This window comes from Leptodactylus fuscus, chromosome 1 (genome assembly GCF_031893055.1).
Source record: "Leptodactylus fuscus isolate aLepFus1 chromosome 1, aLepFus1.hap2, whole genome shotgun sequence".
NCBI lineage: Eukaryota > Metazoa > Chordata > Amphibia > Anura > Leptodactylidae > Leptodactylus > Leptodactylus fuscus.
Window position 1 is genome coordinate 299,071,397 of NC_134265.1, and position 16,682 is coordinate 299,088,078.

Consider the following 16,682-nt stretch of genomic DNA (forward strand, 5'->3'; position numbering starts at 1 on the left):
GATGTGCACATAGCCGTTCTGTGGGCAGCAGCTGCGGATGTGAGGCTGGTCATACACCAGGGAGAGAGGTGAGTGCCTGGACTGACACGCCGGGAGTGCCCGTGTACTGTGCCCACCTGCACCGCTGCACTGTCTAATGCCAGCTCTGCAATGAACTGCTGCTCCCTGCAGTCATACATGGCAATGGCTTTGGTGTGAATGGCTGTTCTGGTTGTGGAGGGCTGGGCACATACTGGCACTGTCCATGTGTTCCCTATATGCATGCTGTGCTAGCCCGTGGTGTATTAGTTATAGTGTATATCGCTGGTCATTGCCGCACTACTGTCTGCACTGTGCCCTGGCTATATATTGTACTGACTGATGCTCTTTGGAAGGTTTCAGCACCTACCTGCTATCCACCTAGTGAGAAGCGGTGACAACAGCTCCATCTCTGGCCGTGCGAGCTACTGCATCTGCTGTAATCAGGTAGGATGCTACACTGTCACAATCCTCTTAAAGGGACTCTAACATCAAATCTGTCTTAGAGGAGACCTGTCACCAGACACCAGCTATTACATAGCAGACTGTAGACATTATACTCAGATATGGTGGGAGAGATGATCAGAAAAATAATGGAAAATGCTCAGAAAAAAAAAAAATCTTACACCAGTGCATTTGACATAATGGCAGCTGAGCGAGTCCTGTGTTTTATGCCGTCCAGAGCGGCAGATGTGCTTATGTTATGAAGTAAGTCCTGAACTGCTGCGTAGATCTTCAGTAGGACAGGGTACATTGTCGCTGGTTACTGGTGACATATCTGCTCTGAAGTATATACATGTATTGTGCAGGTAAATATGATCTGTTGTCCAGAAGAAGCCATGTGTTAGGCAGGCGTGAGGGTGAATATCCGGCAGAAGGGCCAAAAAAATGTCTGCCTCTGTAATTTCATGCTTCCTCCCATATATATTACATTCTGAAACCCCCTTATGTCAGTATATATAGCTTCAGAGAGGTAGCAGTGAGGGCACAGGTATTACACAGATACTGGTGGGCAGCAGAGTGCCAACAAAACCCTCTGCCGAATATCAATAGCTCCTCTCTTACACCTGCGCCCTCCTAAAGGAAGGAAGAATAAGACTCTTGTGGAGGCAACTTACCTCCACTATAGGGTCGGACAGGTTGAAACTCAAACATGCTCAATCCTGCTTTCTCCTGATATTTGCTGTTGGGCGAGAGTCAGAAGGCACTTTAGATGGTTGACTTGACCCCTCGAAATAAACCACTATGGCTGACATTACTGTGTGTGGTCAGCTTTGGCAGGGTACTTAGAGACAGGGAAGACCTGTGAAATCTAGCTAACTCTCTGTATGGGTTCATGAATATTTATAAGATTCATTGGTATGATATCAAGTCTTTAGATGTGTTAATTATTTTAAAGGTAGTCTGTCGCTAGAAAACTCCCTATTGAACTATAACCATAGATAGGCGGAGATCACGTGAATAAAATGCTTTTTTCTGCCTCTGTTACTGATATATTAGCTTTATTCCTGATATGCTCATAAGCAGTTTAGTGCAACTAGGATATCACCATTACTCTCATTGCACCAAAGAACTACATCCCTGCTATGAAAGAAAGGGCCAGGTAGTGTACATGTCGGTCATTGTAGGGATAGAGGGACTAGGTGAGGGAAAGCATAGCTCTTTGGTGCAATAAGAGCAATGGTGATTAGCTCATTGCACCAAACAGCTAATTAGTAAATCAGAGAAGAACTTTTTTTTTTATCTCTCTCTCCTGGGCTGGCAAAGTGTGTTGGTATGTGTCACATGAACTCCACTGTGTGACTGTACTTATAGTCCAATACAGTCTGTTCTGGTAACAGAATTCCTTTAATTCTGGTATTTCAGTGTTACTTTAGTAATGGGTATGCGGGTATATCAGTGTTACTTTAGTAACACTAAAAGATGTTGTCCACCATTGTGAAAAATGCGGGTAATTCAGTGTTACTTTAGTAACGGGTATGCGGGTATTTCAGTGTTATTTTAGTAACACTTAAAGAGGTTGTCCACCATTGTAAAAAAATAAACACTTGCAAATGTTATTAAATGAAAAAAAAAATATATATATATATATTGGTGCTCCCAACTATCCTCCCAGTCTTTGTTACAGACACTCAGTGGCCACAGTGGTCTCGTGCCATACTACCACTATCATAGCATCACAGCTCATACTATTACTATCATGGCTCATACTACCACCATCATGTCGTCATGGCTCATACTACCACTATCATGGTATCACAGCTCATACTACTACTATCATGGCTCACACTACTACTATCATGGTTCACACTACTACCATCATGGCTCATACTACCACTATGATGGCATCACAGCTCATACTACAACTATCATGGTTAACACTACTACTATCATGGCATCATAGCTCATACTACTACCATCATGGCATTATGGCATATACCACCATCATGGCTCATACTACTAACTACTACCATCATGGCTCAGTTGTTTGCTAGCAAAGACCTGGAGGACATCAGAAGTATTGCAGCTGGGAAAGTGGAGGCGAGTACTGATTTTTATTTTTATTTTAGAATTTTATTACATTTGCAGGTTTTTTTTTTTATGAAGGTGTATAACACCTTTAAATATTATATCAAATTAAAGGGGATTTGCCACTTTTGAAATGTATCCCCTACCCATACAATGGTGGATAAATGTTTTTTCCACAGGGAGGCAAACACTTGAACATCGAATAATACAAGAATGTGCTCCAGTGTGCCCCATGTCATTGAAAAGGTAATGTGCATATGCAGTCATTGCTCCATTCACTTTTATGGGACTGACAGAGATTTCTTAAGATCTCATAGTAGTGAATCGTACACTTATCGCCTATTCACAGGATCCACAGGGTTAATATTGGGATAACTCTCTAAGGGTGGCAAGCGTCCACCCACAGGCATTCCTACTGATCCCCAGAGCAAAAGAGCAGAAAGCATTTCCTGCATAAGAATCCTAGAACATCCCTAATATAATAATTTGATTACCAATTCTATGACCTACTTCCATATGTATGCCACAGGCGGAGGATCAGAACTCGTAACAAGAATGCTGCTCAGAAATTACTTTTACACAGGCATAAAAAGCATAATATAGTAGAATAATCCAGCAGATTGTAAAATGTGATAACCAATTAGGAAATTAATTTAATTAAAGGGATCCTATCTTTTAAACACAATTTTTTTCTCCCTAACATGTCGGAATAGCCTTAAGAAAGACTATTCGTCTCCTACTTTTCCTTGTCTTCTCCGTGCCGCCGTTCGCCTGCAATCCTGGATTTTCTCGGTATGCAAATGAGCTCTCTCGCAGCACTTGGGGCGGGCCCCAGCGCTCAAACAGCACTGGGGGTGTCCCCAATGCTGCCAGAGAGCACTCCAGCGCCGCCTCCATCTTCTTCTGCAACAAGGTCTTCACTGCGTCTTCTACCGGCGGCGTCTTCTTACTTCTAGGCCTCGGGGCTAGGGCAAGCCGACTGCGCATGCCCACGGCCACAAGAAAAATGGCCGCTCCCACAGTATTGTAAGCGGCTATTTTCTCGTGGCTGGCGGGCATGAGCAGTCGACTTGCCCTAGGCCTGAGGCCTATAAGGAAGAAGTCGCTGCCGGAAAAAGACACGGTGAAGACCTCGTCGTAGAAGAAGATGGAGGTGGTGCTGGAGAGGTCTCTGGCAGCATTGGGGACAACCCCAGTGCTGTTTGAGTGCTGGGGCCCGTCCCCAGTGCTGCAAGAGAGCTCATTTGAATACCGAGAAAATTCGGGATTGCAGGAGAACGGCGGCGCAGAGAAGAAAAGGAAAAGTAGGAGACGAATAGCCTTTCTTAAGGCTATTCCAACATGTTAGGGAGAAAAAATTGTGTTTAAAAGATAGGATCCCTTTAAGAAAAAAATAACAGCAGGATATTTTATTTTGGGCTTTCTTCCAAATTTGGTGTGAAGTGAGCTTTCTGTATTTTCATCTGTTTTTTGATAATCTAAAATATTTCGTAATTTGGCAATTATCAGATTGTGTTGTGTTCGGAGAAATAGAAGCATTGTACGTTGGTGAGTATATTTCAAATCACAGGATTCAGGCAGCGAGTAAACTGATGTCTATGGAAGTTCTTATTATCTATGAGACAGAAATAAAAATCACATTGTCACCTGGTGTAAGGCCTTATTCACAAGTGATGTGTCATTGTTGGAACAGTTGTCACACTACAATTTTTAAAAGCATGAATGTCAATGGGTCTATTCACACGTCCTTTTTTTGACAAACTGTTTTTCACGGCCGTGAAGTTATCAATGTTTGAAAGCATAAAAAGTCATTTTAACCTAAATAGTCACAGTGGGCGGGGAGCAGCTTAGCCTCGCAGCCCCCTCACTCCTTGATGTCACATGGGAGATCTCAATTACACCCCGAAGATTGAATTAGGAAGTGGACAGCAAGACTCGGTTAAAGCTGCCCCCCGCTCACAATGACTACGACTACAATTTTAATTACAGTCACAATTAATTAATATTTAGTTAATATTAAGTTAATATTTTTGTACCGTGTTAGCCAGTGGATATGAAATATAAAAAAATGTTGAGAGTCTTCAGTAGTCGATGCCTTTTTTAATGGCTAACTAAAAATGATGACAGATTGCAAGCTTTCAAGGCTCTAGGCCTATTCCTATGCCTGAGGAAGAGGCCTAGAGCCTCGAAAGCTTGCAATCTGTCATCATTTTAAGTTAGCCATTAAAAAAGGTATCAACTACTGAGTAGAGATGAGCGAACACTGTTCGGATCAGCCGTTCCGAACAGCACGCTCCCATAGAAATGAATGGAAGCACCTGGCACGTACACTTTGTCGGCGGCTGGTCGCTGTGCCAGGTGCTTCCATTCATTTCTATGGGAGCATGCTGTTCGGAACGGCTGATCCGAACAGTGTTCGCTCATCTCTACTACTGAGGACTCTCAAATTTTTTTTTAGAATTGAGGAGTTGTCACAAACAGATGTTTATAGGAACATTAGATCCTGATCTTTGCCCAGTATAAACATGTCCCCGATCACCCGAAAAACTAGCAAATGTTTGTTCACTGTGTTCTTTCATAGTTTATACAACCAAAAAAATGGTTGGCAGCTTTGTATATATCCCTGCGCAAATAGGACAGGTGCTGCAGATATATCCAAACTGTATGTGGACAAAGGATCTTATCAACGATTATTTGTCCTTATAATAACAATGATCGTGCCAGTTAACAAATACCGATTGACTTGCTATATTGTTGATCGGCAGCCTATAATGGGCAGAAAATCTGTCCATACACAAAAGGACTGTTATTGTCATTACTAATTATTTAGCAGTAAATATAATAATAGAAATAATAAAAATACTTAAGGAAGTAAAATCTAGTATATCGCCCTTGCACCTTCAATGTACAAGCATCAGAAGACACATAGAAAATATTTTCATGCCTTTGATGCAGAGGGAATTTTAATAGTACTCTTATGTTTTGTTCTTATGGAAAGTAATTATTGTAATTAGACTCTGGAGTAATCTTCGCTCTTAGGAATTCTGATTGACCGATCGCTAAGCTCCAGTCTGATGATGACATTTCTATAGATAATGGCCTATAATTAGTAATAACCTTTTTGGCCATAACTATCATTAATTTCCATTTATTCATATTTTGTTTTTGATCAGAGCGCTCTTGAAAACTCACCGACTGTTCTTGTGTCAAGAAACCTAGGCTTACACAGAGCAGTGCTACTACTAGTATGCTATAACCAGTGAATATTTCCATTGTATCGTTATGTTTATTACATACTGTTAGAGATGAGCAAACAGTAAAATGTTCGAGGTTCGATATTCGTTTCGAGTAGCCCCTCAATATTCGACTACTCGAATCGAATATCGAACCCTATCATAATCTATGGGGGAAAAAATGCTCGTTTCAGGGGTAGGCAACGTTCGATCAAATTATACTTACCAAGTCCACGAGTGAGGGTCGGGCTGGATCCTCCGAGAAGTCTTCTCCTTGCAGCGTCCCGGCAGCATCTTCCGTCTCTTCATTCACTCTGCCAGGTATCGGGCCTGGGCAGAGCCGACTGCGCATGCCCGCACCACAAGCGGACATGCGCAGTCAACTCTGCCCAGGCCCCATGCCTGGCAGAGTGAATTCAGAGCCGGAAGACACCGCGAGGAAGCTGCACAGAGAAGACTTCTAAAGGTAGGAGAAGAACCAGCGTTGATTGGCCGACTGTATAGCATTCGGCCAATCAATGCTGGTTCTGCATCGAATTTTTACATTCGAATAGCGAGTGGTACTCGATCGAATCTAATACCTACTCGATCGAGTACTACTCGCTCATCTCTAAATACTGTTATACATAATTATATGTTACAAGCTAAAATAACAACAAACGCAAACTTCAATGTTCAAGGTTGAGAGAAGTACATAGTGAAGTAATTATGATGTAATTAGGGTTGAGCGATCGGGATCAGAAAAGATTGGATTCCGATCGGCGATTGAGTAAATTTTACGATCGTGATCGGAATTCTGATCCCGATCTTTTCAGGCGGGATTGAGGTCAGAGTTTATCTCAAGATCAGCTCAACCCTATTCATGTATATATCATAAATAGGCTTGAGCGATCGGGATCAGGAAAGATTGGATCCCGATCGGCGATTGAGCAAATTACACGATTGGGATCGGCTGGAAAATGATCAGAAATCGTATTTTGAAATCAATCCTGAAATCTCAAGATCGGCTCAACCCTTGTTGTAATAGAATGGTTATCCTAATGATCTGGATTGATGGACAATTGGCACATCGATGTACTTTATTGCTTATTAACCAGTGTATGTTTCTTAGTAAAATTATAAGGAGAATTGCACCCCTGACATCCAAGCGTTTCTTTTTATTAGATGTGAACTTCCTTTAGGCACCATCGGTTATCCAAATTGATGTTAGGAAACATGCACATTTTTTTCTGTTGGATGACCGCTTCCAACAAGTCTCCATAGTGGTCACCCAGATAGAGAAGGAAATAGTAATGCTGCTTAAATATATGGATGGGACAAAGTCAATGGTGTGAGTAGAAGTTGTGCAAGGGGCCAAAGCCAAGCGTTTGCACCAGGCCTGGTGAGCCTTTAGCTACGCCCCTGCTTGCCAGACTTTACTTTAGGATTTGCTGGGTTCGGTAGAGGAAATATCGCAGTGCCATTGTGAATGAATTCTGTGCAGTGATAAAGATTGCAACCTCTAAGAAATGCCATGCAGGAAGAGGGGTCAGTTTGGGGCACATTCGCTTTCTTGTTTACCATCCCTGTCACTACAGATTTAGGATTGCATGTAGATATTTACCCTGAAACCTTAAAGATGATATCACCTTTAAGCCTTGGCATTTTCTTCTGAGCAGCATCTGTTGTTGTTTTTTTCAGTTTTAGCTTTAATATTATATGAAGCTTATGTATGAAGTGTCTGTGTATAAGCCATATGGTTCGTAGAAGATTTAAGGGGGACTTATTTTTGTGTTCAGTTATCTATTTTAAAGGTGAGATTGATGCCAAAAATACAGTAAATTTCAACTGAATGAAAAAATGTGTGTGGCAGTCTAGACTCCTGAACACACCCCAAAATGTAGTCAGACCCAAGACCCCTAAATGTATTTAAGCCCCAGACTAGATCATAAAATGTGTTGAGAACCCAGAACCAGGATCCAAAATGAATTTAGACCCCAGAAAAGACCCCAATATGTATTCAGATGCCAGTTGTAACCCCAGAATTAGTATAGACCACAGACCAAACTTCATATTTATTTCAGACCCCAGACCACAGAATGAATTCACAGCCTAGTTTAAGCCTTTAAATGTCTTCAGGCCAGACTCTACCAACTGAGGGGAAAATGATACCCTGAGATCCCATGGACTGCAATACCATTACTGCCCCCCTAATCACCCACCCATCCACCTCACGTTTGCCCCAACCCCCCCATACCCACCACTACCTCTGCCAACCCAACCCCTCCACAACCACCAACCTATTTGCTTTGGCAAAGCCAAATATCTATTTGCACATGCCAATAAAGCTTTTTTGATTTGATTTTGACTCCTTAATGTATTCAGACCAACAAATTTCAGACCCCAAACCTGACTCATGAATAAATTCAGACGCCACACTAGATCTTACCAGGGTGGCTGCGAATCAGTTCTCTTTATGTCGGAGAGCTAGAGCTCTCTTTGTGTCCTCCTCTCTTCACCCTGCCTGCTTTCTCCGCAGTCTGACTATGTGCAGTCATCTTGACGGATCCGTCGGACTGAAGTCTAAATAGATGCTACTAGACAAAAATGGAATGCATTCAATTGTAATCCCTCAGCCCATCGACTTCTGAGTCTGAAACACAAAATACAATAAACTACGATTCTGTCTGGCAAAACAAGAGAAACATAATGGAATTGAGCCTAATAGAAGGCAAATAAGGCCAAAAAGCCCATTGAAACCAGTTACAGAACAGAAAAACAGGATTCAAAACACAAATGTGCACAGAGCTGTAGCCTTTTTACCCTCAGAGTGACTTCACTTTGCTAAAAAAGAATGTGTTCCCCTAAGTCAGAAAATCCTCTCCGCACCCCTGATATCAGCCTGGCACTGTAGAACACAGCCTGTTTTCAGACTTTTAAGGTTATATTGAAGTTCATTGTTAGATTTTCTGGCTGGAGAGCTAGAAATCATGGAGAGGTGTCTTCTAGAGTTAGGAAAAATGACTATATGATGTAAAGTTGTATAACGTTTTAAAAATTCTTTGGCTATAAATTCCTCTTGCTGGCTGTGAACCAAAAAAAATCAGTGTTTCCGAGCTTGGAAACCCAGTCCATTCACTTTATCAACTATGGTAAACAGCGTAAATCTGCGCCCTTCATAAGAACAGGGATCCAGTGTGTTCTGTATGAATAGAGTGGTAATTTGTGCATGTTTTCCACCCCAAAATTCATCTCAATAGGATTGCTGAAGATAAACCAAATGCAGTGCTTGGCTATCTCTGGCAGTCTCATAGAACTGAATGTAATGGCAATTTGTGTGCACATCTGCTACCTGGGATACACAAGACCCTGTTCTTCTTACTATAGTGGGTTTCAGAGGTTAGACTCTGATCCGATCAGATAGCAACTGGGATACTTTTAATTATATTATACAACTACTGATATTTTATAATTAATTAGATGCATAGTTTAGTTTCCAAGGAATTCAGTCACTAACATGTTAATAATCAAAGGATCTTTATTGCTTCTGACTGACCACGACCATCAGCTATTTATAGTCAGAATGGAGTGGGAGTGGAAAAGCTTTCTTCCTAATATATACGCAGGTCCCCCAGGGTCCCGATGATTCCTTTTACAGAGTTCATCTGGGGAGGCCAAAAGTCTTGTTCTTCTGTCTCCCCTACTGACACTCTGATTCTGGATCACATGACCTACTTGCTCTACTCTGTATACCTGAAGCAGGAGTAGAGCTGAGTTCGATGTCATAGGCAGCAAGGAGGCTGGACACAGGGACTTCTAGCACCTCATTTGGTTCTGCAAATGTAATTATCAGTGCCCCAGATTGCACACGATATTGTGCAATCTGCAGATCATTGAAAACGATACAGGTGACACTTAGGGAGCATTCACACGGAGTAACGCGGCATGCAATTTGGCGCATTTGCGCCGCGTGTTCTACGGAACGTGTTTGCCGTCGCGTTAACACCGCGTTAACGCGACGGCAAACACGTTCCGTAGAATACGCGGCTCAAACGCGCCAAATTGCGTGCCGCGTTACTCCGTGTGAATGCTCCCTTAGATTGGTTTTCACTGATCCAGCCATTCTATTGAAGTGTGGACAGGTATAGGACCTGCACAAGTATTTGCGGCTCGTATATGTGGCCGGCAAAAAACACGGCTGTGTGTATGGGCTCATTGAAATGTATGGGCCTGTACTTTTATCCGCATTTGTGGACCTGCAATTTTGAGGCCTAAGTAATCTTATCCAGTGCAGAGAATGCACTGGGTAAAGGGGTATTCCCATGGACATAAGCATTTTTAAATTTGTAGATAGTCAAAAGTTAAACATTTTTGTAAATATAAGTAATTAAATATTTTGCAGAGTCTTAAAGATTTTCACTAAATATTTTGTGGTCACAGTCTAGTTGTCTTGATCAGTTGCCAGTGGATACGACCATGAATGTAGGACCTTTATAAGGTCAGCAAATCAGCTATGAATTCTTTATTGTGGCCGGGATATCTTCTGATATATGTAGTGTCCCTGCCTGATATCTCATGTACAATAAGAAAATCATAGCTGAGTTCCTGACAAGTCCCAGACCATAGAAAGTTTCTGCATTAGTGGTCGTATCCAATTTCAAACAATCAAGACAACAGACTGTCACCACACTAAGATGGATAGAGAAAATCTTTAAAACACTGAAGAATTTTTAACTACTTATATTTGCAAAAATGTTTAACTTTTAATTATCTACAAATATAGATATGATTATGTACATGGAATACCCCTTTAAGCTATATTTTTTCCTGCAGAACCCATTTAACATGATAAAAAGAGAAGAAACATCAACTCATACTCTACCTGTAGAGAGCCATTCATTTCTTAGTTGTCAGGTCATGTGCAGCTTATGTTGTCTGTGTTTATGGACTGTAACAAAAGAGGATTTGAGTCAGTCTTACAAGCAGATTATGGTTAGGATGACCTACCTTTTAATAGACCTGAGACTTCCATGAGTTTACTTGAACACATTTAAACAATGTTTCATACTCAAACTTATTCTCCATCCAATTGATTCTAATCCTGTTATTTATTTTAGAGATCCATTCATTCCAGGCTACAGTACCTATGACATTGTGGTAAGGCTGACATATAATCTTACATAGAGCATCTATAAAAGTATTCATCCCATTGGACTGAATAACAATACAACCAAAGACTCTTATTTGGGCAGATTTATTAAAGAGAGATTACCATCACCATAATTCAACTATTATGTCATATGCATATAAACTGTTTAGTGCACTCAGAGCAGAGTCAAACCTTTTGGAGCACTGATTTTTCTGCTGCTCACCATCCAGTTCCACCTCCAGAAAAACTGATATGTCCCATGGAAAGCAATTTGCTGTGACCACAAATAAAAATGGGTGCGCCAACACGTGAGACCCCCGCCCTGAGTGCACCAAACAGCTGATTTGCAAATGGAATAAAAATTGAATTTCTCAGGAGCAATATTGCACTTTGACACAAGAAAGGTATATTCAGTACAGGGCCAAATTGGGATGTCTAGGGCCCACCAGTGGAATTGTTTCTCGGGGCGCACTGCCATGACCCCTTCAGGTCAGCTGTGTCGAGACAGGGCGGCTAAAGGTAATAACATATCAGGAGCCATGCTACTCACAATGTTCACCACTCGACTACCTAAAGCCACTGCTACATCATGTTTGGCAAGTGAACAGCATGGCTCCTAAAATTGTCATCATTGCCTGTAGCCACATTGCCCTGGAAAAACTGATCTGTAGAGGTTCTGGCTGTCACACTCCCACAGATGTAATATTGATGGCCTGTCCTATGGTCAAGCCATCATTGTTAGCCCCTTCCTGACATCCGCAGTACTAGTACGATGGATACCGAATGTTTAAATATGGCGGCCGCTTGGGAGCTAGGTGGCCGCCATACCCACCCAGTGTCTGCTGTTTTATATAGCAGACCACCAGCACTAATGTCTGCAATTGGTGCCCGCAACAACCGCTGGCATTAACCCTTATGGCCATTTTACGGCAGCGCATGGGTGCCACCATTTTGTCGGTGATCGACGGCATCTGGAGCATGATGGACCACTGGATGTTCACTGAGCACTATATGGTCAGGGAGATGTGAGAGCAGGGAAGGCTGCTGATGATGATGCTAACTCATTAGCCTTCCCTGCTCTCACCTCCCCCTGTTTATATACAGCACACAGTGCTCATTCAACATCCGATGCTCCGGGATGTCTAATTAGCAAATCAATAAAAGCAGGCTAATTCAAAATCGGCTGGGAGGCTTAAGAAATAAAAAGTATGTCTAGAATAGCCTTTCTAAAGGCTATGCAAATACACACGTGCACAAAATTGTTGGTAGCCCTCGTTTAATGAAAGAAAAACCCACAATGATCGCAGAAATAACTTGAATCTGACAAAAGTAATAATAAATAAAAATTAGATGAAAATGAACAAATGAAGGTCAGACATTGCTTTTCGCTTCAACAGATTTAAAAATAAATAAATAAATAAAACTCATGACGCAGGCCTGGACAGAAATGATGGTTCCCTTAACTTAATATTTTGTTGCACAACCTTTTGGGGCAATCCCTGCAATCACACAATTCCTGTAACTGTCAATGAGACTTCTGCACTTCTCAGCAGGTATTTTGGCGCACTCCTCATGAGCAAACTGCTCCAGTTGTCTCGGGTTTGAAGGGTGCCTTTTCCAGATGGGATGTTTCAGCTTCTTCCAAAGATGCTCAGTAGGATTTAGGTGAGGGCTCATAGAAGGCCACTTCAGAATAGTCCAATGTTTTCCTCTTAACCATTTTGGGGTGTTTTTAGCTGTGTGTTTTGAATCATTATCCTGTTACAAGTGTTACAAGGCCCATAACCTGCGAGTGAGACCAAGCTCTGACACTGGGTAGCACATTTCTCTTTAGAATCCCTTGATAGTCTTGAGATTTCTTTGTACCCTGCAAAGATTCAAGACACCCTGTGCCAGATGCAGCAAAGCAGCCCCAGACCATAACAGAGCCGCCTCCATGTTACACAGTAGGGACAGTGTTCTTTTCAAGATATGGTTCAATTTTCCGTCTGTGAACATAGAGCTGATGTGCCTTGCCAAAAACTTTGAATTTTGGCCCATCTGTCCATAGGACATTCTCCCAGGAGCTTTGTGGCTTGTAAACATTTAGTTTGGCAAATTCCAGTTTGTCAGATTAAATTTATTTCAGTGACCATTGTGGGTTTTTCTTTCATTAAACGAGGGGTACCAACAATTTTGTCCACATCTGTGTATGCTTAATTAATAATCACTATAGCCAATGATATGCAAAAAGCAATGGTACCGCACACTTGATAATGAAATAGCGTGGTGCTGGCAGAAAAGGGTCCTTCGACCCCACAGCCACTATGAAAAAATGCTGCTGCACACACTAAATTGCAGGGAGTGCCATAATTTATTTACAAAGCCAAAAAATAGGTGTTACAATCGTTGTGCCATGGACATATCGGCATATGTAGAGAGCAATAGATCAGTGATTCTTAACGTTTCGGTCTTAGGACCTTTCTCAGAACTGATCTCGAAGAGGGTAGCTGGCCGCTATGAGTTGTCCAAGGCAAGGAGAACCTGGCTGCATCTTTTATCTCTCCTGCTCCTGCTTGTGGCCTCTCTTTTTCCCACTTCAGTCTGGGCCCTGTGCACTGCACATCCCGTCGTGATGATGTAATGCGCGGTGTGGGGGGAGGGGGTGGAGAAAGGTAAGTCAATAGGGGCCATTACTACACCTCCACTGCTTATTAAAAAAGCATTAGGGGTCTGGTAGGGCCCCTTAAAGACACGAGGCCCACTGGGAGATTCACCGGTCCTCCAATGCGCCAGTCCAACCCCGATTCAGTATATCACTAACCGGTCCTATAACAACATAAAAGTGGTCTTGATAAATTACTCCCCCCTTCCTTTCCAAAGGAGTTTGTGTTGTTTTTTTAATGAAGAATGTGATGAACCAAGTCAAGAAGTTTATTCAGCATCAAAGAGAGGTATAATGTCCTTCTTGTAATATATCACATTCTGACTCTGGTTCCCAAGAAATTAAAAAAGAATGCAGCAAAATCTGCACCAACAAAAGCAAACAAAACTGAATGAGGCCAGTTTATCATTACATGTATGCTTAAACTGTGTGCAGAATTATCAGGCAAGTTGTAAGTTGTAAGAGGATTCTTTTTATTATTGTTCAACAACTACAGTGGGGCAAAAAAGTATTTAGTCAGTCACCAATAGTGCAAGTTCCACCACTTAAAAAGATGAGAGGCGTCTGTAATTTACATCATAGGTAGACCTCAACTATGAGAGACAAAATGAGAAAACAAATCCAGAAAATCACATTGTCTGATTTTGTAAGAATTTTTTTTCAAATTATGGTGGAAAATAAGTATTTGGTCACCTACAAAATCAAGATTTCTGGCTCTCACAGACCTATAACTACTTCTTTAAGAGTCTCCTCTTTCCTCCACTCATTACCTGTAGTAATGGCACCTTTTTAAACTTGTGATCAGTATAAAAAGACACCTGTGCACACCCTCAAACAGTCAGACTCCAAACTCCACTATGGTGAAGACCAAAGAGCTGTCAAAGGACACCAGAAACAAAATTGTAGCCCTGCACCAGGCTGGGAAGACTGAATCTGCAATAGGCAACCAGCTTGGATTGAAGAAATCAACTGTGAGAGCAATAATTAGAAAATGGAAGACATACAAGACCACTGATAATCTCCCTCGATCTGGGGCTCCTCGCAAAATCTCACCCCGTGGGGTCAAAATGATCACAAGAACGGTGAGCAAAAACCCCAGAACCACACGGGGGACCTAGTGAATGTACTGCAGAGAGCTGGGACCAATGTAACAAAGCCTACCATCAGTAACACACTACACCGCCAGGGAGTCAGATCCTGCAGTGCCAGACGTGTCCCACTGCTTAAGCCAGTACATGTCCGGGCCCGTCTGAAGTTTGCTAGAGAGCATTTGGATGATCCAGAAGAGTATTGGGAGAATGTCCTATGGTCTGATGAAACCAAACTGGAACTGTTTGGTAGAAACACAACTTTTCGTGTTTGGAGGAAAAAGAATACTGAGTTGCATCCATCAAACACCATACCTACTGTAAAGCATGGGGTGGAAACATCATGCTTTGGGGCTGTTTCTCTGCAAAGGGGCCAGGACGACTGATCTGGGTACATGAAAGAATGAATGGGGCCATGTATCGTGAGATTTTGAGTGCAAACCTCCTTCCATCAGCAAGGGCATTAAAGATGAAACGTGGCTGGGTCTTTCAACATGACAATGATCCAAAGCACACCGCCAGGGCAACGAAGGAGTGGCTTTGTAAGAAGCATTTCAAGGTCCTGGAGTGGCCTAGCTAGTCTCCAGATCTCAACCCTATAGAAAACCTTTGGAGGAAGTTGAAAGTCCGTGTTGCCAAGCGACAGCCCCAAAACATCACTGCTCTAGAGGAGATCTGCATGGAGGAATGGGCCAACATACCAACAACAGTGTGTGCCAACCTTGTGAAGACATACAGAAAACGTTTGACCTCTATCATTGCCAACAAAGGATATATAACAAAGTATTGAGATGAAATTTTGTTACTGACCAAATACTTATTTTCCACCATAATTTGAAAATAAATTCTTACAAAATCAGACAATGTGATTTTCTGGATTTGTTTTCTCATTTTGTCTCTCATAGTTGAGGTCTACCTATGATGTAAATTACAGACGCCTCTCATCTTTTTAAGTGGTGGAACTTGCACTATTGGTGACTGACTAAATACTTTTTTGCCCCACTGTATGTTCTCAATCAACCCAAAAGACTCATAGATATCAAAGCTTAATATTTTTGGAAGTTGGAGTGTTTTTTTTTTTGTTTTTTTTTTTAGATTTGCCTATCTTAGAAGGATATCTGTTTGGGCAGGTACATAATTATTAGACAACTTAATAAAAACCAAATATATACAAATCTCACTTGTTTATTTTCACCAGGTAAACCAATATAACAAAAAAAAATTTAGAAATAAACATTTCTGACATTCAAAAACAAACAAACAAAAATCAGTGACCAATATAGCCACCTTTCTTTACGATGACACTCACAAGCCTTCCATCCATAGATTCTGTCAGTTGCTTGATCTGTTTTCACCATTGCGTGCAGCAGCCACCACAGCCTCGCAGACACTGTACCGAGAGGTGGACTGTTCTCCCTCCCTGTAGATCTCACATTTTATGAGGGACCACAGGTTCCCAATGGGGTTCAGATCAGGTGAACAAGGGGGCCATATCATTATTTTTTCAACAAAATCTGCAACAAAATAAGCTACGTTTCCACAAGGATTGGGCCTCAGTCTTTAGTGGGTTCATTTAATGTACAGAAAAATACTTCAAAGGGAAATTAAGTGTAATATAAATACAATATTTCATTTTACAAAGTGATTCACATTCAGTATACTTACAGTGAATACAAAGTAACTAAATACACACTTGACACACTTTTTTCAGCTGTGCAAAACTGGAACAATACCTTGAATTAGTCCTATCACAAATTTCTCCTGTTACTCATCAGGTCAAGCAGTCCAGTGCCAGAGGCAGCAAAGCAACCCCAAAACATCAGGGAACCTCCGCCATGTTTGACTGTAGGGACCGTGTTCTTTTCTTTGAAGGCCTCTTTTTTTTCCTGTAAACTCTATGTTGATGCCTTTTCCCAAAAAGCTCTACTTTTGTCTCATCTGACCAGAGAACATTCTTCCAAAATGTTTCTGGCTTTCTCAGGTAAGTTTTGGCAAACTCCAGCCTGGCTTTTTTATGTCTCTGGGTAAGAAGTGGGGTCTTC

At 41.7% G+C, this 16,682-nt stretch overlaps 1 protein-coding gene across 2 annotated transcripts in view; it reads left to right on the forward strand.

The window, feature by feature from the left end:
* The first annotated feature begins 274 nt into the window (after positions 1-274).
* WDR17 (WD repeat domain 17) overlaps positions 275-16,682 on the forward strand; it is an 84,966-nt gene continuing 68,558 nt past the window's right edge. For both annotated transcript variants that reach the window (XM_075258447.1, XM_075258449.1), the window contains exon 1: positions 275-465. In XM_075258447.1, coding sequence (XP_075114548.1) covers positions 361-465 — 105 coding nt within the window. In that variant the 5' untranslated portion in view covers positions 275-360. The remainder of the gene's footprint in view (positions 466-16,682) is intronic.